This window comes from Haliotis rufescens, unplaced genomic scaffold, assembly GCF_023055435.1.
Source record: "Haliotis rufescens isolate VD_foot unplaced genomic scaffold, xgHalRufe1.0.p SCAF_8, whole genome shotgun sequence".
Classification (NCBI taxonomy): Eukaryota; Metazoa; Mollusca; class Gastropoda; order Lepetellida; family Haliotidae; genus Haliotis; species Haliotis rufescens.
Genome location: NW_025964372.1, coordinates 16,827,754 through 16,854,697, shown reverse-complemented (window position 1 = coordinate 16,854,697; position 26,944 = coordinate 16,827,754). Strand labels below are relative to the sequence as shown.

Sequence of the window (26,944 nt, the reverse complement as noted above, 5' to 3'; positions counted from 1 at the left end):
GTAAATTATAATCAAACCACAGGCCTTCTGATCCGAAGTCAGACGCCTTGTCCACATGGCCAAAGACGTTAACCCCGTCACAAGGATGTCATCTATGGGATGACTTCTCGCCCTGCTACATAGGTAATGCATTCAATCAGTTATTATATGAATGATTAAGTTCATTTCATTGGTAGCACTTTATATCTGTCTAACAGAAAGATGTCCAAAGAGCTGACAAACGTTAAAATCTGGCTCATTGTGTCATTGTACCCCAAAGGTTTTGATCACTGCTCATGCTATCAACCACTGGGAAGCCTGATACTCAATGACTTACATGCTAGCTGGATCACTGCTCATGATATCAATCACTGGGTATCCTGAGACTCAATGACTTACAGGCCACTAGAGACAGCTGGATCACTGCTCATGCTATCAACCACTGGTTAGCCTGAGACTCAATGACTGACAGGCTAGCTGGATCACTGCTCATGCTATCAATCACTGGTTAGCCTGAGACTCAATGACTGACAGGCTAGCTGGATCACTGCTCATGCTATCAATCACTGGTTAGCCTGAGACTCAATGACTGACAGGCTAGCTGAATCACTGCTCATGCTATCAATCACTGGTTAGCCTGAGACTAAATGACTGACAGGCTAGCTGAATCACTGCTCATGCTATCAATCACTGGTTAGCCTGAGATTCAATGACTGACAGGCCACTAGAGACAGCTGGATCACTGCTCATGCTATCAATCACTGGGTAGCCTGTGACTCAATGACTTACAGGACAGAGACAGCTGGATGACTGCTCATGCTATCAACCACTGGTTAGCCTGAGACTCAATGACTTACAGGCTACTAGAGACACCTGGATCATTGCTGAATGCGGTGCATAACACCATTCACTCTCCACGGAGATCTCTAGCTATTGTACTGAGAGATAACTGCCATCACTTTACACAGAACCAAATAAAAAAATTTTCCGTTTATTTCAAACAAAGTTTTGTACATATCATTATGAACACACGCTACAAGCAATACTCAGATCAAACACACTCCAAGACAAAAAAATATCAACAATGCCCTGACATTGTTACTTGCATCTGAACATTACCATGAATTATTGACTCTGGGACTAGAGACAGGTTAGTTACAGTCAATTCTTTGCTTAATCAACAGCTGTAATCTAGCACTGACTACAGACACACACAGAACTACTGAGTACATCTACTGGATGTTCAAGGACATGTCGGCAAGGACAGCAAGGTAATAATACTTGAACGTGTCCTCAAACCTTAGTTTATGACTTTAGTTTAATGCTGCCTTAAACATTTTTGTTTTCAGCTATATCGCAGCCTGTCATCTTATTATGACAAGTGACAAGTCACGTCCAAACCTGTTCAGTATTTCATTTTCACAAATAAAAAAGCTGAATTAATCAACTTTCCAATTAGTGACCTTATCTAGATTAAAATGTCCTCAATCACTCATTTACAAGAACATTTACAAAGATTGGAGTAAATGGGTAACATTTATATGACCACCCACACCTATTAAAACATTCTTGTTCCCAAGTTCCCAATGTTACACGATACATTGTTCAAATACAGGCGTCTTATATATCAGTCTCTCAAAGCCTAATCTACTCAAGTCAATAGTTTTGAAATCGTTATCGATAATGAGTTCCATGACAGCACGGCCGACGCCGGTAGCGTGCTGCACGCCGTGACCACTGAGACCATTGGCGAAGATCATGTTGCGATGATACGGGTGATTTCCTATAATCAAATTCTGGTCGAATGTGTTGTAGTCATAGAAACCTGCCCAGGCACTTTTTAACTGAAACAAAAAGAGGACATGAATGTTCACTAAAATGATGATATAATTCATTAATGAAGTAGAAATATGAATAATTAGTGATAGCTGCTTCCTAGCCAGACTTATCTGGGTGCCTTACCTTGAGACATTCAAACTTGGGCACCCTGCTTGCCAGTGATGGCCACACATTGTCGTGGAAGTAGTCATAGTTGACCTCGAGATCGTCTGTGCATGGCTCGTTCTCCTGGAATGTAGAAGCACAGACTTGTTAACCTGTATCACATGGGTGGGTGTGGTGTCTACCACCCATCCTCCACCCATCCCTCCTGATTCTACCCACCACCCTGCCTCACCCACCCCCAATCTATCCACCACCCTGCCTCACCCACCCCCAATCTATCCACCAACCTGCTTCACCCTAACCCAATCTATCCACCACCCTGCCTCACCAACCCCCAATCTATCCACCACCCTGCCTCACCCTAACCCAATCTATCCACCACCCTGCCTCACCCACCCCCAATCTATCCACCACCCTGCCTCACCCTAACCCAATCTATCCTCCACCCTGGAGCCACCCATCCCTCCTGATTCTACCCACCACCCTGCCTCACCCACCCCCAATCTATCCACCACCCTGCCTCACCCACCCCCAATCTATCCACCACCCTGCCTCACCCTAACCCAATCTATCCACCACCTTGCCTCACCCACCCCCAATCTATCCACCACCTGCCTCACCCACCCCCAATCTATCCACCACCTTACATCACCCATCCCAACCCATTCACCACCCTGCCTCACCCACCAGCAATCTATCCACCACCCTGCCTCGCCCACCCCCAATCTTTCCACCACCCTGCCTCATCCACCCCCAATCTATTCACCATCCATGACTCTGCCAAACCCGTTCCCCACCCTGCCTCATCCACCCCCAATCTATTCACCACCCTGCCTCACCAACCCCCAATCTATCCATCACCCTGCCTCATCCACCCCCAATCTATCTACCACCCTGCCTCATCCACCCCCAATCTATCCACCACCCTGCCTCACCCACCCCCAATCTATCTACCACCCTGCCTCACCCACCCCCAATCTATCTATCACCCTGCCTCACCCACCCCCAATCTATTCACCACCCTGCCTCACCAACCCCCAATATATCTACCATCCTGCCTCATCCACCCCCAATCTATCCACCATCCATGACTCTGCCACACCCGTTCCCCACCCTGCCTCATCCACCCCCAATCTATCCATCACCCTGCCTCCCCAACCCCCAATCTATCTACAACCCTGCCTCACCCACCCCCAATTTATTCACCATCCATGACTCTGCCACACCCGTTCCCCACCCTGCCTCATCCACCCCCAATCTATTCACCACCCTGCCTCACCAACCCCCAATCTATCCATCACCCTGCCTCATCCACCCCGAATCTATCTACCACCCTGCCTCACCCACGTCCCAATCTATCCACCACCCAACCTCACCCACCCCAAATCTATCCACCACCTTGCCTCACCCACCCCCAATCTATCCACCACCCTGCCTCACCCACCCCCAATCTATCCACCACCCTGCCTCACCCACCCCCAATCTATCCACCATCCATGACTCTGCCACACCCGTCCCTCACCCTGCCTCCCTGGAGTACTGACCTCTGTTGGGGAGCAGCCACAGATATAATGGCCCCCGTAACCATCTTGTCTGTAGTAGGTTAAGCTGGAGTCAATGGTCATTGGTGATGCCACTCCAGGCCCATCTGGACAATGGATGGCATAGATGTAGCGCTTCCTACAACAAAAGCATGATCAATGTAAAAGCCATCCTTGATTATCCAGTGTATTGAATCTCCATTCTAATATGATTTGTTTGTTTCCTTGTTGATTAATGCCACACTCATCAATAGTGCAGCTTTATGACGGCGGTCTGTAAATAATCAAGTCTGTACCAGACAGTACAGTGATTGACATCGTGAGCATCGATCCACGCAATTGGGATACAACGACATGCATCAGCCAAGTCACCAAGTCTGACCACCTGATCCTGTTAGTTGCCGCTAACGAGAAGCATGGCAGATACCCTGGACCCAAATGCTACCATAGCTTGAAGATAGCTTCATTTTAAGTCCAGTCCAAATAACGGTAAAAGGTCATCCAATCTCTGCTCTGTTCTTTCAAGATTAAAAAAGGCGCCAGTATTAACCTTTGTGTTCCTCCTTCAGTACAAAACCTGGTAGCGGAAGATTTCCATCCCCTTGTATACAATTCAGGAAAACCTTTTTTCCCCACATAAAATTCATCAAAAAAGACTTCTGATTTGATACATTTATCAAGGGCTTGCCTATACAAGGACACAGTTTTGAATGTAGATCTATGCAGAACACTCATTCAGAAGAGTAAATGTGATTGGCTTTTGATTCCAGGTAAACGAGCAATCCTGGGCTGCATTACTGGTAATCAAGGATAAGTTGAACCAAACGCGTTTGAGACAAGTAGGCGGTGTACAGAATTTGGACAAACATGTTTTTTTTGTTTGGATTGATAAATACTGAACTGAGAGTTTTTAGGAGATACATTCATTAGAACTTTGTTATGTTGACAGTCTGGTGCATCATCAAACAACTGTGACCAGTCTCCAGGACCAGCACCTACTGGGGTTCAACAGGAAGTGGTGTTACAAGGTCACCAGGACCAGCACCTACTGGGGTTCAACATGAAGTGGTGTTACAAGGTCTCCAGGACCAGCACCTACTGGGGTTCAACATGAAGTGGTGTTACAAGGTCTCCAGGACCAGCACCTACTGGGGTTCAACATGAAGTGGTGTTACAAGGTCTCCAGGACCAGCACCAACTGGGGTTCAACATGAAGTGGTGTTACAAGGTCTCCAGGACCAGCACCTACTGGGGTTCAACAGGAAGTGGTGTTACAAGGTCACAGGACCAGCACCGACTGGGGTTCAACAGGAAGTGGTGTTACAAGGTCTCCAGGACCAGCACCTACTGGGGTTCAACAGGAAGTGGTGTTACAAGGTCTCCAGGACCAGCACCGACCGGGGTTCAACAGGAAGTGGTGTTGCAAGGTCACCAGGACACCTACCGGGGTTCAACAGGAAGTGGTGTTACAAGGTCTCCAGGACCAGCACCAAAAGGGGTTCAACAGGAAGTGGTGTTACAAGGTCACAGGACCAGCACCTACTGGGGTTCAACATGAAGAGGTGCTTCAAGGTCTCCAGGACCAGCACCAAATGGGGTTCAACAGGAAGTGGTGTTACAAGGTCACAGGACCGGCACCAAATGGGGTTCAACAGGAAGTGGTGTTACAAGGTCACAGGACCAGCACAGACTGGGGTTCAACGGGAAGTGGTGTTACAAGGTCACAGGACCGGCACCAAATGGGGTTCAACAGGAAGTGGTGTTACAAGGTCACAGGACCAGCACCAAATGGGGTTCAACAGGAAGTGGTGTTACAAGGTCACAGGACCAGCACAGACTGGGGTTCAACGGGAAGTGGTGTTACAAGGTCACAGGACCGGCACCAAATGGGGTTCAACAGGAAGTGGTGTTACAAGGTCACAGGACCAGCACAGACTGGGGTTCAACGGGAAGTGGTGTTGCAAGGTCACCAGGACACCTACCGGGGTTCAACAGGAAGTGGTGTTGCAAGGTCACCAGGACACCTACCGGGGTTCAACATGAAGTGGTGTTACAAGGTCTCCAGGACCAGCACCAAATGGGGTTCAACAGGAAGTGGTGTTACAAGGTCACAGGACCAGCACTGACTGGGGTTCAACAGGAAGTGGTGTTGCAAGGTGACGAGGTCAAGCACCTACTGGGGTTCAACAGGAAGTGGTGTTACAAGGTCTCCAGGACCAGCACTGACTGGGGTTCAACAGGAAGTGGTGTTACAAGGTCTCCAGGACCAGAACCGACTGGGGTTCAACATGAAGTGGTGTTACAAGGTCTCCAGGACCAGCACCTACTGGGGTTCAACAGGAAGTGGTGTTACAAGGTCACAGGACCAGCACCGACTGGGGTTCAACAGGAAGTGGTGTTACAAGGTCTCCAGGACCAGCACCTACTGGGGTTCAACAGGAAGTGGTGTTACAAGGTCTCCAGGACCAGCACCGACTGGGGTTCAACAGGAAGTGGTGTTGCAAGGTCACCAGGACACCTACCGGGGTTCAACAGGAAGTGGTGTTACAAGGTCTCCAGGACCAGCACCAAATGGGGTTCAACAGGAAGTGGTGTTACAAGGTCACAGGACCAGCACCTACTGGGGTTCAACATGAAGAGGTGCTTCAAGGTCTCCAGGACCAGCACCAAATGGGGTTCAACAGGAAGTGGTGTTACAAGGTCACAGGACCGGCACCAAATGGGGTTCAACAGGAAGTGGTGTTACAAGGTCACAGGACCAGCACAGACTGGGGTTCAACGGGAAGTGGTGTTGCAAGGTCACCAGGACACCTACCGGGGTTCAACAGGAAGTGGTGTTGCAAGGTCACCAGGACACCTACCGGGGTTCAACATGAAGTGGTGTTACAAGGTCTCCAGGACCAGCACCAAATGGGGTTCAACAGGAAGTGGTGTTACAAGGTCACAGGGCCAGCACCGACTGGGGTTCAACAGGAAGTGGTGTTACAAGGTCTCCAGGACCAGCACCTACTGGGGTTCAACAGGAAGTGGTATACAAGGTCACAGGACCAGCACCGACTGGGGTTCAACAGGAAGTGGTGTTACAAGGTCTCCAGGACCAGCACCTACTGGGGTTCAACAGGAAGTGGTGTTACAAGGTCACAGGACCAGCACCTACTGGGGTTCAACATGAAGAGGTGCTTCAAGGTCTCCAGGACCAGCACCAAATGGTGTTCAACAGGAAGTGGTGTTACAAGGTCACAGGACCAGCACAGACTGGGGTTCAACGGGAAGTGGTGTTGCAAGGTCACCAGGACACCTACCGGGGTTCAACAGGAAGCGGTGTTGCAAGGTCACCAGGACACCTACCGGGGTTCAACATGAAGTGGTGTTACAAGGTCTCCAGGACCAGCACCAAATGGGGTTCAACATGAAGTGGTGTTACAAGGTCACAGGACCAGCACCGACTGGGGTTCAACAGGAAGTGGTGTTACAAGGTCTCCAGGACCAGCACTGACTGGGGTTCAACAGGAAGTGGTGTTACAAGGTCTCCAGGACCAGAACCGACTGGGGTTCAACAGGAAGTGGTGTTACAAGGTCACCAGGACCAGCACCGTCTGGGGTTCAACAGGAAGTGGTGTTACAAGGTCACAGGACCAGCACCTACTGGGGTTCATCAGGAAGTGGTGTTACAAGGTCACAGGACCAGCACCGACTGGGGTTCAACAGGAAGTGGTGTTACAAGGTCTCCAGGACCAGCACCGTCTGGGGTTCAACAGGAAGTGGTGTTACAAGGTCTCCAGGACCAGCACCTACTGGGGTTCAACAGGAAGTGGTGTTACAAGGTCTCAAGGACCAGCACCGAGTGGGGTTCAACAAGAAGTGGTGTTACAAGGTCTCCAGGACCAGCACCTACTGGGGTTCAACAGGAAGTGGTGTTACAAGGTCTCCAGGACCAGCACCTACCGGGGTTCAACAGGAAGTGGTGTTGCAAGGTCTCCAGGGCCAAGACCAATCATTGCCTTCCTAGCAACATCGCCTGCCCAGGCTCCAGCACAGTTGATGACAACTGCAAACCTTGTCTCATAAGTCTTTCCATCCTTGCCTTTGATCTGAAAAGTTAAATATTTATCTCACTGGACTGGCCAACAAAACAAGAGTAGGGTGGGGTCGTGTTTTTCTGTATGCTAGAAAGGAAGTACAACATACAAAATACAGGTGCCCCAGGGCTTAACGTTACATTTGAAGAACAAATGTGTACGGTTGTATTAACATGTAGAGATATTTATCAATGTGGTTGAGTGCTGCATTCAGTAAAATGATGTCACAAAGAGAGAGTTGGGTTTAACGCAACTATTAACAGTATTCCAGTTATATCACGGCGTGTCAGCTTAACTTTGGTAGATCCCATAAGCACGAGTATGGTGCTGACAAACCTAGAAACATAATCAGGGCAAACCTGGATTCTAACCCACAATCTTGTGTGCCCAAAGGACGCAACTCCTTAGACGACGGCACCTTAGACGACAGGGCCACCTGTGCCCCCTTTGGTCAATATTAGATTTGGTTTGTTTGTTGTTTAACGGCACACTCAGCAATATTCCAGCTGTATGATGGCGGTCTGTAAATAATCGAGTCTGGACTAGACAATCCTGCGATTGACATCACGAGCATCGATCCAATTAGGATACTATGACATGCATCAACCAAGTCAGCGAGTCTGACCACCTGATCCCGTTAGTCGCCTCTTACGACAAGCATAATCAGTCGCCTTGGTAAATATTAACATACATACATCTATACATAATTTCGATCCTGCAACACATGTTTATTGGATTAAATCAGTATTTCATATTGCCTTAAAGTCAGTCACTGAACATGCTTTTGAAAACCCCATACATAAATTTGCTGTGATGCTGTTATCACCAAAAGCATGGTCTAATGTAGATTCAGCATCTGTGGAGGACCACTCAGATGTAAGATTCTAAAATGTTATTGCAGACTGGACCAAATCTAAACTAAGATGACCCCTGGAAATATCTGTGGATCTATCGTCACTTCATTGAACAACTCATTATTCAAATTTAAATAACTTACAACAGCAGAGTCGAGTATTTTGTGCGTGTTGGACTCGGACCCCATCATACTTCTCTCTTCCCGGAAGTCGAACTCTGTGAGCTCCCCGGTCACGTAGCGGACCCCGAGACTCTGGTTCTTCTGCCTGAAGGCCTGGAGCAGACAGTAGGGGTCAAACCATCCTTCTCCCTCCAAACCTGCAACACATAGCCTGACAGTGAGTGAGTGAGTGAGTGAGTGAGTGAGTGAGTGAGTGAGTGAGTGAGTGAGTGAGTGAGTGAGTACGACACTTTGTATCCCAGTTATATCACGGTGTATCAGCTTGATGGAGGACGGAAGCCCAAAGTGATGCAGGACTTAGATATCAACCACACACGGCCTGGAAGGGCTTAACGTCACCAAGCAGTATTCAAGGTTATACAATGGAGGCTTTAAAATAATCAAGACTGGGGCAGACATTCCAGTGATTGAAATCATGAGCCATCATGACCCATTAAGTCTCCTCTTACAACCAGGGACCACTCTAACAAGGGAATTTGTTTGTTGTTCAACGCCGCAATATTCCCGCTAAATGACTGTGTTCTCTAAATAATCAAGTCTGGACCATATAATCCAGTGATTGACTTCATGAGCATCGATCTACACAATTGGGACACGATGACATGCATCAACCAAGTCACGAGCGTAACCACTCAGTCCATTTAGTCGTCTCTTACGACAAGCATGGGTTACTGGGGACCTATAATCTCAACCAGAATCCCCACTGGGTTTTGGAAACAAGACGTTGTAGTTTCAACACAGTCTGTAAATAATTGAGTCCAAGCAAACCAGTGGTTGATATCATGAGTCATCAAGGTGAACATGACATGCTATCAACCAAGTCACTGAGTCTGAACATCTGATCCAACATAGTTGCCTTCTATGACAATCTGGGTACAATGTGTGAAGCCCATTTCTGGTGTCTTATGCTGTGACATTGCTGGAATATTTCTAAAAGCAGCGTAAAAAACCATATTCACTCACTCCATGATAATCTGGGTTCAATGTATGCAGCCCATTCCACATGTCCCCTGCTGTGATATTGCCAGACTTTTGCTGAAAGTGGGGTACAACCCAACTCACTCACTCACTCACTCACTCACTCACTCACTCATGACAGTCAACAGAAAGGTAGGCACTTCCTGTACATTGGTGATCGACCGCCTCCCTCGTCTAGTGGAAGAGCATCTGCCCGGAGAGCGAATGGTGGAGGGTTCAATCTCTGGACGTGTCATAGCAAAAGACGTTAAAAGATGGTACTTGTTGTTACCCTGGTTGGTGCTTATAATGTTTGCAAACTTTTCAAAAAGACAGAAACTGTCATTTGATTGATTGTGACTTGTTACCCTGGTTGGTGCTCAGCATTAAGGGGCCAAAACAAGGACTGGTCGGCTCGGAGTCAGTATACTGTGTCTGAGTGGGGTATTCATGTTAAACTGCGGCATGCATGTGGCTACATAAGTGCAGTAATCTTGAACACAACGTTAATCCCCATTTCAACTCAACTCACCTCTCATATGGTGATCATACATTATACGCGGGAGCATGTAATACCATGACACCACTCAGTGCCATCAGAATAGAAAACAACACATTACCTGAACCAACATTCTATAATTCCTAACTGACAAGAAGTTTTGAAATGAAAGTTATCTCCCTTGTATCATGACCGACTATAGAGTGTTTTCCATTGCAGTGTCTCAGCTAAATGTTTGCAAACTTTTCAAAAAGACAGAAACTGTCATTTGATTGATTGTGACTTGTTACCCTGGTTGGTGCTCAGCATTAAGGGGCCAAAACAAGGACTGGTCGGCTCGGAGTCAGTATACTGTGTCTGAGTGGGGTATTCATGTTAAACTGCGGCATGGTATCTCAGTGAGCTAGCACTATAAAATCGGCATTAGTCTGGACTAGTGCAACCAGTCTCACATACAAGCACACGCACATGCATGCATGTGGCTACATAAGTGCAGTAATCTTGAACACAACGTTAATCCCCATTTCAACTCAACTCACCTCTCATATGGTGATCATACATTATATGCGGGAGCATGTAATACCATGACACCACTCAGTGCCATCAGAATAGAAAACAACACATTACCTGAACCAACATTCTATAATTCCTAACTGACAAGAAGTTTTGAAATGAAAGTTATCTCCCTTGTATCATGACCGACTATAGAGTGTTTTCCATTGCAGTGTCTCAGCTAAATGTTTGCAAACTTTTCAAAAAGACAGAAACTGTCATTTGATTGATTGTGACTTATAAAAATTTCAAAATTCTGAATATAATTCCATAACAAAATGGTACAAAATTAAACAATTCCTGAAGTGTTGTAAGGTTCTCTGTTTCTTTGCTTGTTAAAAACATCACACTGGGTGTGAGTGAGTGAGTTGGGTTTAACACCGCATTTAACATTATTAAAGTTATATCACGGCTTGTCAGCTTAATGTGGGAGGAAAGCCCGAAGTGATGCAGGTCTCAGACGTTTACCACTTCAGTGAAACCCACAAGCACGGAATGGTGCTGACAAACCTAGAAACATAATCGGGGCAAACCGGGATTCGAACCCACGATCATAGGTTTCTGGCGTGTCTAAGGGACGCAACTCTGCACAGCGAATCGCGGCCCCCACATCACACTGGGAGCAATGTCACTCTATCAGGGTACAATCAGCCAAGTCACAGATCAACAACCAGATCCATTGTCAGCTCAAAAAAAACAAGCATAGGTTGTCAGAAAGTCATTCCAACCAAGAATCCCCTTAGATACAATATCTCTTGTGCTTATGAAGATTCATCAAGATATATTGAATTGTTTGAGTTATGGTCTGCAAAATGAAGCCATCATTTCTTTAATTGTTACTGCCTTAGAAATGCAAAATCCTGAACAGCAAAAGGTACCAGTTTAGCACTATGATGGGCATGTCTACATTTATGAAGAAATATTCTACAGCACGGAAAAGATTCCTACCCTCATGTGGACCTAAGTCTGATGTGTTGCCTTGAAATGTAAAAAGTAAAAATTAAAAAAATTCCTGGTTAACAAAAGGCACCAGTTCAGCACTTGCCTGATGTACATAAAAACTTTCATGAAGAAATATTTATAGTGTCTATATTTGGGCAAGGGAGAAAAAATATTGTGAAAACGAATTGTGCTTGGAAGGGAGACAACTCTGGCGATCATCTCTCAGCCATGGCTGATTACAAATCCTCGTGTCCCCAAGAATCATTGCTCACTCACTGACCGTAAGTTCCGAGTTCAACTCCGTCGAGGTTCAGCCAGGGGAACTTTTCCTTCAGCCTATCACGGGTTAACAGGTCAATCTTGGCCCCCAGCTCCCTGAAAACAGAGTGGAAACAACGTATAAATACCCACAACCACCTGTGTTTGAAATAACTTGAAAACCCAACAAGACAGACAGTCAGGCAGGCAACCCATAAATGTTGCCTGTCCATCTTCAAAGTTACCTGCCCGCATTCAGATATTATTAATATTGAAAAATCACGACAAATAAGAGACGAATCACATCTTGATTCAGTTGATATAATGCAAAACATTCACTATAGAATCTACGAGGAGTTATGATCAAACTAAACATGTAAGTTGTCCTACAATTATCTGCCAGACAGTCGGGCAGGTGGAGGAAAATTTCATGCAGCCCGACTGAAAAGTTACCAGCCACGGGCAGGCGGGCAGGCAGTTATTTCGGACTCTGACGACCACCCTGACACAACTCATTGTGTGTTTGTTCTTTGATGCTGCACTAGGTAATATTCCACCTCCATGACAGTCAGTCTGGACCTATTTCCAGTGGTTGATGTTGTGAGCAACAGTCCAAGCCATCGGGTACGATGACAAGCTGTCAACCAAGTCACACCGAACCTGACCACCCGATCCATTAAGTCGCCTCAAATGACCAGCATAGGTTGATGACAACCCACCCACAATCCCCATGGGGTGCACGGCTCACTGAACACAGGCCACACTAAGTATCAACATGGCAACCCTGACATGGTAAAAAACAGCTTGAGAAAAGAAATTTCTTTAAACATAGTCCATGGCTTATGAAATTTGAAACTGGCTTGTAACTTTTTAAGGCTAGCTTGGCAGACTAGCCAGCAATATTTTGATACTACTTTACACACTGTGCACAGCCATGTTGGAAACTTCAGTTCGCATGACATGTATCAACCAAGTCAGCGAGCCTGACCATCCGATCCCGTTAGTCGCCTTTTACAACAAGCATAGTCGCCTTTTACGGCAAGTATGGGTTGCTGAAGACCTATTCTACCCCGGAATCTTCACAGGTCTAGTTCGCAGTGTGTGGTATATATGTTCACATGCACTCTATGTTGTCATGAACAGCAAGTACCGCTGAAAATAGTTAGGGTTGGCACAATGCATACTTTTCTTCAGGCCTAACCAACTCGCTGCTTCCACACACATGGCTGGGATCTGTTTGGCAACACTTACGTCTGTAAAGCATGGTTTTTGAGACACTGTTCCACCTTGTCAGGAGGGACCAGGAACAGATAGCCTTGATGGTTGAAGGGGACACTGGGAGGGTCCTGGTCTGCAAGAACATGTAGAACACATACAGAGAGAGAGAGAGCACATAGTCTGGATAAATACTCAAACATTCAACCAGTTAACATATAAACAGAGGATAGTCCAGACACATACTCACAAACATTCAACCAGTTTAGATATAAACAGACTCACAAACATTCAACCAATTACCATATAAACAGTGGAAATTGTCCAGACACATACTCACAAACATTTAACCAATTAACATATAAACAGACTCACAAACATTCAACCAGTTAACATATAAACAGACTCACAAACATTCAACCAGTTAACATATAAACAGTGGAAATAGTCCAGAGGAATGCTCACAAACATTCAACCAGTAGGATCGTAATAGAAACTGGATGACAGGAAAGGGTGCAGTTTTACTTGAACTTAGAAATCATAGAAAAAGACTATTTTACGTCTACGTTAAACATGTTAATGTATGAGAGTTACGATATTCTTGGCGCCAAGATCGCTTTATGCAAGCGAGGCCATGTAAGTAGATACTCTTATTGGGTCCTTCTTTATTTATATTTATAAAACCTGAAAAGGCAAACCCCCCTGGCGGCAGCATGACAATCCTACGTATCAGAGCAGTGATTTCATTTACTGACAGTTACATTCGGTACAGTTATATGTGTATACAATCGGTAATGTTCAGGGTTTGTTATGAAACAGGTTTTGAAGCTAAAATACCAAAATGTAAAGAAACATGTGGGTAAAAGAGTTGAATACAAACTAAAAGTTGTTGACACCCAATACAAATCAAACCCATGGGTTAAGTACCCAAATAAACAAAAGCTAATCTCGAGCTGTGACGTAACCGTGTTGATGCTCACCAAGAACACTGAGATGTTCCTTGATGTTCTGGAGGAAATCGGTGCAGAACATAGACAGCTCCACATTCTCGGACATTGAGAACTGATGTCTGAGACCACCTGCTGACAGGGTGCTCGATGCCCGGGTGTACTGTAATAAACCACAAGCACAGGTGAATGTGCTCTGCCACTCACTAACAAGTCAGGCGAAGTTGGAGTGGATATGTAACAAAGCTCGATTTAGTTATACAACACATGCACAAGTGCAACCTACTATTTAAAAAAGCAACCTAATATTAATGTCTACATTTGCAAGTGCATGTAAAACATATATAATTATGTTGTGAATAACATTAAAAAATATATTAATATATGTACTGTTCCCAGAATACAGAGTATTTCCTGTATTTTGTCAAAAAACAATCTTTATTTTATCAATATAAGACTGGAGTTACATTAAAAATGTAGTATTTTAATCCTGTTAATCAAAACATAAATGAAAAACTATGTAAATAATTCAAATTTGTTTCTATCATGCTTATTTCCATGTTAATCTGTTAGCAATAAAAATGTGTAAATCACACAATCAAACAATTGCAGCCAAATACAAAGCTATATATGGGAGTGGGTTGGAGTGAGTGAGGGAGTGGAAGGATGGGGAGGCAAGGATTGTGAAAGGGATGTGTGTTTTAGTAAAGGGCTGCCACTGACCCTTGATGCTGAGTATTCACCTGAAGCCGACATGATTTCCAGATTCTTCTTTTTATGCCAAATGAACATTTAGACATTTTGTTCAGATGACAATTATATGTAGAAGAATGACTTCATAGATGAGAAAGTTTTATTTTTTTGTCCAAACACACTGAAAGTTAGCCAGGGGTCTAGGGGACTATATGATTTGTGTATATGTAATGGCATGTATCACAAAAGTGACCCATCATGTAACGAAATTCAGTGGAAAATTCACATCCCTGATCATAAGATGAAGCCAAAAAACATGTTCATCATTCATGTTTGAAAACATATAATATGCTGATGATTAAAGCAACTGTGAAATAATATGTACTGATACAAAGTGTTTGTTTGTTTGTTGTTTAACGCTGCACTTAGCAATATTCCAGCTACATGGGGGCGGTCTGTAAATGATCGAATCTGGACCAGACAATCCAGTGATTGACATCATGAGCAATGATCTACGCAATTGGGATACGATGAATGCATCAACTAAGTTAGCGAGCCTGACCACCTGATCCTGTTAGTCACCTCTCACAACAAGCATGGGTAGCTGAAGACTAATTCTAACCTGGAATCTTCACCAGACCTGATATAAAATGAAGCATACAGGGTACCATACCATGGCCTAGAATATATGTACGAATAGTTGATATTGCAGTGTGAATAGTTTCAGCCTACCTCTTTAAACATCCACCAATGCCAGCCCTAGGTTAGTGTGGGAGTTGGGGTTAGTTGGCTATGCAATGTCTTCCAGGGCTCCAGATAATGTTTTGAGCCGCTGAGTATACTCACATCTTATCCACATTCGGAATTGATAGTTTTCTTTGAGTGTTCAGTATATGTTTACTCTCGTGGGTCCAGTCTATTGGGTTTTGTAACCGATGAGTAGACTTTTTTTTAAAACAATTCTACTTCTATGCTGTTTAACAGATCAGCATCCGTTTGTGTGAACCCAGAGTGAGACGCATGACAAATTTAAGAATTAAATGACGAGTAGGAGCTGTTTATCGTACAACAAAACACTGCAGGGAGAATAAACCATGAGGGGCGCAGTCGTTTATTTCTTATATGAGATATCAATATTACGTTCAGCCTCTTTAAGGATGTTAGTTAACAGTACACGCTTTACAAAATAATTACCCGTATTTAATTAATGATGACTCCCTGAATAGAATCCAACCATGGCAATGTCGGACAAGTACATTTCATGAACAGGGGTCTTTCCCAGTCGATTATCTGTACTTTTTCTCCCAACACTGAATATCATATGTCTCCCACTTTTGGAAGTGAATGTTTGGCCATAGCGTTTATCTGCATTGCCCAGCTACATCTATGGGGAACAGCCCACTTTACATTTCCCTCTCAAAAATAACGTCATCCAAATATACGGCGTCATCAAGTTGCGAGCACTTGTCCGAATCTCCACAAATGGCGTCATGATAGAACAATGTTTTATCATGAAAACAACCATGCTTTGTTCTTTGGGATTTATTTCATAGCTATCTATATAAGCCAATAACAGTGATACATGGCTGAGTTACAATAAGAAGATGTCACACAACTGTACATTATTGAAGCAGTAGGTAGGTAGGTTGGTTTGTTGTTTAACGCCGCACTCAGCAATATTCCAGTTATATGACGGCAGACCAGACAATCCAGTAATTAATATCATGAGCATCAATCCACGCAATTGGGATCGATGACATGCATCAACCAAGTCAGTGAGCCTGACCACCCGATCCCGTTAGTCGCCTCTAACGACAAGCATAGTCGCCTTTTACGGTAAGCATGGGTTGCTGAAGACCTATTCTAACCCGGATCTTCATGGGTCTGAAGCAGTAGAGTTCATCTAATCATGATGCCTGCATTCAGTCAGAAATGGTTTTTTTAGGTAAAGACGTGTACGCAAGCTGAAAAAGCTATGGGTAATCACACACTGTTAATATATTATACTATTGGGTTGCTGAATTTCTTCATGCGTATTTGTATGCAAGCAGCTCAAAGTTAATTGGATAATGGTGATTTAGTTTGCATATTTTCCACAAATTCACGGCTTATCTGGAGCTCTGTCCTCACTCGACAGGCCAGGGTGAGAAGGTGAAAAAGTCAAACAAATATAATTTCTACGCTCATATCTTTCTCCAACACCATGAGGCTGACTCCCTTGGGATGCCTCTGTTTGACCCAGTAGGCGACAGCTGATCCGATCAGCCCCCCTCCCACCACCAGGATGTCCACCTCGCGGGGGACAGGCAGCTCAGTGGGGAGGGGCTGACCCTGCTGCACAGCCTGGAACTCTTCCTTCAAGATCTTCCAGGGCGACCGGAACGACCCAGCTGGGGGTGTTTTCTCTGACCCATTGGAACAGAACTGTCGGATGCAGTTACGCAGACCTTGACGCAACATCTTGGACCTCCGCTATGTCTACAACATAAAACAAACAATGTGAGAAACTACCCCTAGAGTCCCAAACAAAATTCCTAATGGCTAAGGTTTCAATAGTCTGTCTTACAGACCCTGATACAAATATATATCTAATACAGCCCATGCAAGTCTATAATATTTGGCAAGTCTAGATTACTGCAGTATCTGAAAATGAAGAGAGTCACTGCGCTCCCTTTTATTATATTTTTATTAAGATAACTGTTATTTTCTGTACAATATGTTCATTTCAGAGACTAGATGTTAGTCTAAGGTTTCAATAATATCAGTAGAAATCCCTAGCACTTTGAAACTGTCCCTTAGCTGTCAGGAGTACCAGTAGTGTAAATCTATAGTTTCATCTGCTGACAACCATTTGTAAACTGAAAGATATCCCTGACACCATATGATTGAAAACAGGATGGCTTTCTCAACATGCTAACATATGACTTAAAACGGACAAAAGAAGCTCTGTCATCATGGCTCAATCCTGCCAGGATCATCATGTTAAATCAGTTTATATTTCAATTTTTTTTAAATGATACAGTTTCACATTTGAGAATAAACTTATCATGCTTATCACAAAAGTAATTACTCTCATTTTGGGGTCATAACATTTTCTCACATTCATAAACTATTGATATAATTTATACATGAAGTGTTCAGATCTTTTCGAATGGATATTCGTATGATGTTTGTTTTATAAATTAAGCTTTTAATCTGCCACTTTTGCTATAGGTTATATGAATTTCATTTAGCGTTTTATGGAAAAAGTGGTTTGTTTATGATTTCTTAGACAAACAAAATGGCATTTATTTAGCAGTCACAATTGCTCGAGTGAACACTGATATACACATCGAACAACGATAGGCGCGTCTATGTTTAGTGTATAACGTTCCAAGCTATAGATATTCACGGTAAATTATATTGGTACAAATTTAAAGCAATTAGAAATGATCTTGTTATCGTAGTGTGTCGAACTTTCCCATCGAGTCGTGTGAGAAGCTGGTGAGGCATCGGCTTCAGCTCGAGGCCTGGCCTCTTTTCGCGGATATCAGATATTCACCTTCCTCGAACTGTTAAATGTTTGATGTCTTGTCATATTTTTTTCATCACTTTCTGGAATAGTTTTCTAAAATATCATATCCCCTTTGGCTTCGAAGAAAACCCCATGTGCCAAATCAAAGGTAGATAACTCTATACAGAGAAAGCGCATTTGTTAGCCGATAAAAATGTAAAGCACCGTTATCTTACATTTGCTTGTGATGTTTGAGGTACTGGTAAAAGAGCGTTGAATGTTGTTGAGCTAAATCCGACCAGGGGCCCGGTGATATGAATTTACGCATTACTTGAATCCGATTTGGGCTATTGTTATACATGATCATTTAATCTGGAAGGACCCAAAGCCTCACATTATATATTTATATATAAACGTAAATTTCCTTAATCATAAGAAATCTCAGCTAAAAGCAAAGTCCACTGTTAGGCTCTAACCACATCATATGTGTATATGAATAACTATCAATTAGTTATATGATACCATTCGCGAAAAGGTGAGCGCATCTGGCCCCACCGGTGGCACCCATCACAATGCAATTAAATTGTCACCTGAAAATGTCACGTCAACTTTTCACCTGAAAAAGTACGGGAACAGTTGTTACAAGTCAAAATAAGGATTTACATCGAGCCTAATTTTTGTCATTTCCAAATTTCGGAAATATTCCCCCAGAGACCATATACAGATATATGCACTCTGATCCTCCACATGTCAACCATACAACATTTTGAAAGACATGTCAACCATACAACATTTTGAAAGATTTATTGAAGCCTTTATAATCTGTCATACAGACCCTGATACAAATATAGCCAATACAGCCCATGCAAGTCTATCATATTTGGCAAGTCTAGATCACTGCAGTATCTGAAAATGAAGAGTCCCTGGGCTCCTTTTTTTTTATATTTCATAATTATTATTTAACAACTGTTTTATCTGTAAAATATGTTCATTTCAGAGATTAGATGTTAGCCTATGAAGCCTTGAATGTTTATTGTAACCCTGTTGAAACAAGTTTTGAATTCTCCGTAGAAAGAGCATGCTCGGTTATACCTCAATAGATGTGAAAGACAGACACCAAAGGCTGGAGCTGCTGGAGCAGTGTTCGACATACAAGGAAAGATAACAACTGAAAAGTTGAAGTCTTCCCTTTTGTCATAGTCTTGGGAATAGTCTTGTCACTCTTAATTTCAATGAATTCTCTAATCTAAATATGAAACAGATGAGGCGGCTTCATAAGCACCAAGTCAGTAAACCAATATTTCGTAGAGGAAATGTAAGATCAGTTGAGTGAGTGAGTGAGTGAGTGAGTGAGTGAGTGAGGTTTTACGCCGCTTTTAGCTATATTCCAGCAATTTTACGCTTTAACCACTAGGCTACCCCACCGCCCCTACAATTTGGTAATAAGTGAGTGAGTTAGGGATAACGTCCATTTGAGCAGTATTTCAGTTAATTCACGTCGTGTCGGCTTGATGTGGGAGGTTAGTCCGAAGTGATGCAGGTCATGTATACATTTACCACTTCGGTGAACCCACGAGCACGGGTATGGCGCTGACAAACCTAGAAAAGCGAACCTGGATTCGAACCAATGATCAAGCGTTTCTGGCTCACCCAAGGGAGGCAACACAGCGCGGCGGGGTGAGGTGAATTGGGGTTTAATGTGTGTGTGTGTGCGTGCGTGCGTGCTTGCGTGCGTGCGTGCGTGCGTGCGTGCGTGCGTGTGTGTGTGTGTGTGTGTGTGTGTGTGTGTGTGTGTTGGTTTAGTTGCGGTGGGCTAGGGGATCTTGTACTAGTCCGGACTGATGCCGATTTTATAGTGCTTGCTAGCCCACTGAGATACCATGCCGCAGTTTAACATGGACACCCCAGTCAGACACAGTATACGGACTCCCCTTAAAGGGGTACTAATCTCTGGCTTCTTCTTGGCTGTCTGACACTCCCGCTAAGGCTCACTAGCTGAGTCGATTTGCTCCCTAACGCAACTGAGCACGCGAGAAACGGGGCTACCGTCTGCAAGGACGGCTAAATAAACTTGGAGGCAATATTTGTTTTACGCATTTTCCTAACACAGATTGGTTTAACCCTGATCTATGAAGATTTCGACAAAGGGCACATGTTAATTAATTTCTTCAGCCTAAACAAACAGACAAAAAGAACGGCGGAAGCTCATCGGATGTCGTTGTATGGAAATACCCCTGATGGTTATAGTTTAAGAATAAAAAAAGTATCCCTGCAGTGAAAGCATTTTCGGATTTCGGATTGCGTTGATGATACAATTACTACTCCCTTGTTGTCATCCATGTTTTCTGGTAAAACCCAACGCTTGTGTATTTGTCGTAATTCACTTGATGCTCAGTTAATGGATTTATTACAGGAATAGTTAGTGTTAACACCACTCAGACTACCTGATAAGGGTTCCCATTTGGCATTTCTTGTGTCTGGGATAATTATTCAATCTAAACCCAGGTTTGAAGTGAGGTGAAATGTGTGTTATGTAATGTGCACCTGGCAGCCCAGCAAGAGATGAATGATCAGTTGATTTACTTTTTGTAAATCAACGCATCATTCCTAGCCATCAAAGGATCAACAGAGATTACGTTGATTGATTAATCACTGTTATCTTGCACGATGGATTTGTCAAAAGTAAGTGTTTACATGTAGTAGTAAAATGTTTATTAAAGTGTCACACGCACAACATGGACAATATATAACCGATGCACATAAGACAAAAGTGTCACACGCACAACATGTACAATATAAAACCGATGCACATAAGACAAAAGTGTCACACGCACAACATGTACAATATAAAACCGATGCACATAAGACAAAAGGTGTATGGAGTGCTTCCAGCCAGACATTGGCTAATGAGACACTTAATACAATATCAACAAAATCTATACATAATATATATAATGTGAGAGATGGGAAATTTAGCTACGAAATCAGAAGAATCACAGGAAACAACTCCTCGATTCAACAACGAAAGAAAAAGAAAGGATAGGTAGAGAGAGAGGTAATTTAATAATCATGGCGACGACTGCCGTCTCTTAAACATTTTAAAAAGCGTTGCGGCAGGCAATTTTTGTAAAACGTTTGAATTCATTAAGTGAATAAATTTATCTTCTTCGCATATCACATTAACATTTCGGTTGTTTTCTTCAGCTGCACAATATATATCATGGCGTAAATCTTCATAAAAACTGCATTTTAGTCAAAAATGATCATTCATCTTCCACCAAATCACAATTGCAATATTTACATAACCTCTCCGATAGTGGTATAGCAGGCTTGGAATATCTGCCTCTCTCAACAAACAAAGGTAAAATTCCACAGCTAAACTTGGCTAAAATAAAAATATTTTTAACATAGAAATCAACAGAAGGTGTACACTTATATTTTCTGTAGGTACGTAACTTATTTCCATTCACATTACCCGTATCATTCAAAAGCGAAGTGTGCCAATTAACTGCGTCATCTTGAAATAAAACGTTATTAATATACCTAACACAGCGTTTCACACCCCGTCTGATATCCAGTAAGTGAGTACAATTATACTGGTTCAAAAGGTTCATTATTTTACTATCCCAAGATGTGGTAAAACACCCAGACCATCGATGAATAATATTAGACGGGCGCTCTTGCTGCATAGATTTAATTCTGAAAAGATTTCTGAAACATTGCATTTTCTGAGTAACCAAAACTGAGCACCAGCCCATATACCCTCTACTTGCAAGAATAGGAGCATGCATATTTATTTAAACCAAGAAACATCCTGGCAGCCTTATTTTGCACAACCTCAACTTCTTTAACACTATGTGAGTCCCATATACTGGCACCATAAAGCAAACCAGCGATTTATACAACTTCTTAAAAACATCATATGACATTCCACCAGCATAACTATACATAGTGTACAGAGGGCGGAGTCCACTAATGCCGACAGTGACAAATGCCTACAGTCTAAAACAAACATTTATATGCTTCAGTTGTTTTACATGTGACACCCTGCTGTCTCTCTGCAGAGTTGAACTGGCCCATTTTAGTGTACTATTGCCTACAGTGACAAATGACAAAGTGGTGTGTGCAACCCAAGAGGGGGCTTTAGGGGTTGCTTATATAGAAGTTGGGAATTTTGAGATTTGGAATAGATGCCGATTGGGTTGGGGAGAAGAACTAAGGGAGCTGGGTATGGTGGCTGTTTGTTTGTTTATGTGATTTTGATTTGGTGGATTATTTTGTTTTTAGATGCGTTTTATTAGTTCCGTTTTGATTAAGAATACGCCTAAGGCCTTGAAGTTTTCTAGTTTATTTTGTGGGTTTAGTATTGCTTCTAGAGTGAGAGCCTTGTTTAGATTGAGGGTGGTTTGTAATGCGGTTCGATGTGTTAGGTGTGTGCAGTGGATGAGTGTGTGTTCAGGAGTTTCTAGTTGTTTGCAGTGTGTTTTTTTATTCTTATTAGGTGGTTATTTAGGTTGGTGTGTCCTGTTTGGAGTTTAGTGATTAGTCTGTCGATTTTTTTTGATGGATGGAGAATTTTTGGTTTGGTTAGTGGTTTCGTAAGTACTTTTTTGATTTGGCTATTTGAGTTTAGATATAGGTTATGCCATTTTCTGTGATTTTTTGCTTGTTTACACTTTTAATTTCTGATTTTGAGATGGGTAAGTTTAAGCTTATTTCTGGGATTTTGAGGGATAGTTTAGCTGCTTTATCGGCGTTTTCATTACCTTATATTCCTACGTGGGCGGGGATCCATAAGAATGTTATTTGTTTGCCAGCCTTAGTTAGGTCGTTGGAGCTTTTAAGTATTTGATTTAATAATTTAGGTCGTTTTTTTGTATTTTTGTTTTGGAGGGCTTGCAGTCCACTTAGGGAGTCGGTAAGTATTAGGATTTTTTTTTTTTTTTTGATTTTTGATTATGAAGGGCTGAGGCCATACCCATTAATTCTGCCGTGAATATTGATTGGTTGTTTGGGAGTCGGAAGGATTGTGTGGTTTTAGTTGGTTGTGGGGTATGGACTCCGAAACCTGTGTGTTTAGAGGTCGGATCTGAAGATCCGTCCGTGTAAATGTGACACCAATTTGGCCAATTTTCGTGTATGTATGCTAGTGTGGTGGTTTTAGCTATGTTTGGGTCGGTTTGTTTATTTATTATAAGTTTAGGGGTGAAGATATTTGATTGTTTGCAGTTTTGTTTAAGATTTTTAATTTGGTTTTCATTTATATAGTTTGTTATTCTTTGGGATATTGGGGTAAGTACATGCCAATCTTCGATAACTATATTTTATACTGGAAAATTTCCTTCTAAGAGTTTATCATCAATTACTTTAAAACATTATTCTTCTACTCTCATTTTACAGAAAATCCATATTTCCTGCTCCGGTTATCAAAGTACAATACCATCTAAGAAAATAAATTTATACAAAGGTCAAATATTTTCACAATCCCAGTAACATTTCTAAGGCATTAATTAGTCTGTGTTTACAGTGTAGGCATTAGTGAACACTAAGTGGAGTAGACCACTTGAGTGCTGGGGTGCGTGAAACAGTGTGTACACTAAAACAACAACTTTTGTAGGCATTAGTCACTGTAGGCATTAGTAGACCTAACCGTACAGAGCAGATAACATGTGTAGGTTTACTAAAGCAGACGGAATACAATCATACCGTGGCGCGAAGTGCCGGTGTAAAAACAACATACTTTGTTCAAAGGTTTAACCGATTATACGTTGATTGATTGCTCATTGTTATCTAACTCAATGGATTGTTTTAAAGAACCGTTGACATACTGAAAATAGTTGTCACGTGGGCTTTCTCAGCTGACCTTTGAGACTTGACACCTATGTGAAACAACTGAAACAAACCAAGTGATCAGTTGAGAAACGAACACGGGTTATAATATCCCGAAACGATTTATATATTTTAAAATATTAGATTGTTACAGAGACACGTGACATGGAATAAGTTTCTTTTTACAGCTGCAGATGTATGGGATCTTGTTCCTTTATGGGGATATTCAGGGATACAATCCCCGAACAAGGTAGCTGCCTAAATGTATAATATTACTTTGGTAGGTTGTAATTATGATATTTGCATTTTGTTTTCATTCTTTTTCCGTAGCATTGAACAGAATAATTCTTGTTCCTCTTCGTCTTGGTCGGGAAGCTCTTCGATGCGCGATATACGTTGTTTTCACAAGTCTTTTCCTTTGTAAGCGTGTATATGTTACAGCCAATGTGTAAAATGCGATTCACTCAGGCAATTTATAAAATGTCTAAATATTTCCATCATTTTACAAAGGCAACAACCAGTCCCGGGGGATTGCTTTAGATCAGTGCCCCTTAAATGCCGAGCGCCAGGCGGGGTAACAACAAGTACCATCTTTCAACCAAATATGAGGCGGCCGGGGATCGAACCCCCGACCCTCCGCTTTCCGAGCAAACGCACTACCACTAGACCACGGAGGCGGTCCAGCACAGCCAACTGATGGGCCATAGACAACACGGCCACTTGTGTCCCTCCAAAGTAGGAATAACATGAAGACTTTTCATCCGACCTGACAGGGTCCGGACTAGCGAGAATACACTGCAGCTGGACAAACTTTGCCTGAGAGTTTCTTGTATTTAGTCAATAATTGCTGTGCTGGATTTACACAATTAACTTTCATTTCGGTCAAATCACTCTGGGGGAGATGTCACTGGCTGTAAATGATCCCGAGCTATTCTCTGACCATGACTTTACAACTATTTATGTCAATAATCGATCTCACCATGTGTGATCATTCTTGATAAAAAACAAGGTTTTAACGTTGAAGCTGAGGGCAGACAATTTATGATAGCAAGTTAGGTTTCTTTGGATTTGTAGAATAATCTGTTTTTGAGTCTCGCTAATTTCTTTGTACTTATCCCTTGGTTTAGGCCTATAACGCTACGAGTTAGTTCTAATGGCGACCTTAACGATAAGAGGACCATGTTTCTAATATACAGTGTACTTTAGCCCCCTAAAATAAGAGTTGAGTAAGTGATTGGGTTTAGTTTAACGCCTCTATGAAAAGTATTTGTTATATCACGGCGTGTCCGCTTGATATGGGTGCAAAGCTCGAAGTGATGCAGGTCTTAAACTTTTACCTACTTGGTGAAACTCACGAGCACGGGCATGTTGCTGACAAACCTAGACACATCGACAGGGCGACCCGTTTTGTGATGAGAATATCAGGTATCGAGGTTTGAATATATGCTGGGATCTATTTGACATAGGAAAACATATTCCAAAATACGGAATGATCATACTTGACTAGCAAACTAAAAGCTGCAGAGCAATAGGTCGAGGTCATGCATTGATAAATCAACACTGACCAGAGACCCTCCCTGTGGACACTTACCTTATGGCGCATGTCGTCTCTTCACTGCTGACGGATCACACGTTGACAGCTGAACGTGCCACACGTGACCACGCATGGTTATTGTTCTGGCAAAAAACGGGGTCAAGGAAGCTGTGCTTATTTATTGCAGGGGGTAAAATCAAGAAGGGGTGTGTCAATACATAGGCAGGTGTCGTCATTTCCCTTACGTTATGTCTGTACATGTATGTGTTGTCGCGATCCCAAAGACTTTGTTAGGAGTAGGTCAGTGCCGTAGCCAGCCAGGGGGGGGGGGGGGGGGGGGGGGGGGGGGGGTGTATTTATAGAAAACATTTTGAATACGAAAGGAATAATCCTATTAACACCCCTCCTCCTCCTAACACCCCTCCACTCCCTCCTCACACCCCTCCACTCCCTCTTACCCCTCCTCCGCTCCCCCCTCCTCCTCCTAACACCCCTCCACTCCCTCCTAACACCCCTCCTCCTCCCCCTAACACCCCTCCACTCCCTCTTCCCCCTCCTCACATCCCTCCACACACCCCTCCACTCCCCCCTCCTCCTCCTCCGCTCCCCCTCTCCTCCTCCTAACACCCCTCCACTTCCTCCTAACACCCCTCCTCCTCCCCCTAACACCCCTCCACTCCCTCTTCCCCCTCCTCACATCCCTCCACTCCCCCCTCATCCTCCTCACACCCCTCCGCTCCTCCTCCTAACACCCCTCCTCCTCCTCACACCCCTCCACTCCTAACAACCATTCTCATCCTCCTCCTCACACCCCTCCTCCTCCTCCTCTAACCCCTCCGCTCCCCCCTCCTCCTCCTAACACCCCTCCACTCCCTCCTCACTCCCCCCCTCCTCCTCCTAACACCCCTCCTCTTCCTCCTCCCCCTCACATCCCTCCTCTTCCTCTTCCCCCTCCTCTTCCTCCTCACACCCCCCGCTCCCCCCTCCTCCTACAAACACCCCTCCACCTCCCCCTTCTCCTCCTAACACCCCTCCACTCCCTCCTCACACCCCTCCTCCTCTAACCCCTCCGCTCCCCCTCCTCCTCCTCACACCCCTCCACTTCCTCCTATCACCCCTCCACCTCCTCCTAACACCCCTCCACTCCCTCCTATCACCCCTCCACTCCCTCCTATCACCCCTCCACTCCCTCCTCCTCCTCCTAACACCCCTCCGCTCCCTCTTCCTCCTAACACCCCTCCACTCCCTCCTCACACCCCTCCTCCTCCTCCTCTAACCCCTCCGCTCCCCCCTCCTCCTCCTAACACCCCTCCACTCCCTCCTCTTCCTCCTCACACCCCTCCGCTCCCTCTTCCTCCTCCTAACACCCCTCCACTCCCTCCTCCTTCTCCTCACACCCCTCCGCTCCCTCTTCCTCCTCACACCCCTCCACTCCCCCTCTTCCTA

The 26,944-nt window shown here is 43.8% G+C and overlaps 1 protein-coding gene across 3 annotated transcripts; it reads right to left on the bottom strand.

Moving 5' to 3' along the window:
• Positions 1-954: 954 nt before the first annotated feature.
• Positions 955-25,694, bottom strand: LOC124144819 (FAD-dependent oxidoreductase domain-containing protein 1-like). Of its 3 annotated transcripts, none has more exons than XM_048389152.1 (10): positions 25,556-25,694; positions 16,824-17,120; positions 13,983-14,112; positions 13,039-13,138; positions 11,810-11,904; positions 8,541-8,716; positions 7,410-7,555; positions 3,468-3,603; positions 1,942-2,046; positions 955-1,823 (listed from the first exon to the last, which is right to left on the bottom strand). In XM_048389152.1, the coding sequence occupies exons 2-10, from the start codon at positions 17,100-17,102 to the stop codon at positions 1,569-1,571; spliced, it is 1,422 nt and encodes a 473-aa protein (XP_048245109.1). In that variant the 5' UTR covers positions 17,103-17,120; positions 25,556-25,694; the 3' UTR covers positions 955-1,568. The 3 variants fall into 3 exon arrangements, with proteins under 3 accessions (XP_048245109.1, XP_048245108.1, XP_048245110.1); XM_048389151.1 differs by lacking the exon at positions 25,556-25,694 and adding an exon at positions 18,184-18,323; XM_048389153.1 differs by lacking the exon at positions 25,556-25,694 and adding an exon at positions 18,184-18,323 and having other exon boundaries at positions 13,983-14,114; positions 16,832-17,120.
• Positions 25,695-26,944: the final 1,250 nt, after the last annotated feature.

Bases quoted from the DNA above. Each gene is read 5' to 3' on its own strand.
- LOC124144819 (XM_048389152.1), bottom strand. From the start codon at position 17,102: ATGTTGCGTCAAGGTCTGCGTAACTGCATCCGACAGTTCTGTTCCAAT. The intron at 11,905-13,038 runs GTAAGTGTTGCC...CTCTGTTTTCAG, and splicing joins AAAAACCATGCTTTACAGAC to GGAGCTGGGGGCCAAGATTG. The intron at 3,604-7,409 runs GTAGGTGCTGGT...CTTTTGTTGTAG, and splicing joins CCACTTCCTGTTGAACCCCG to GAAGCGCTACATCTATGCCA.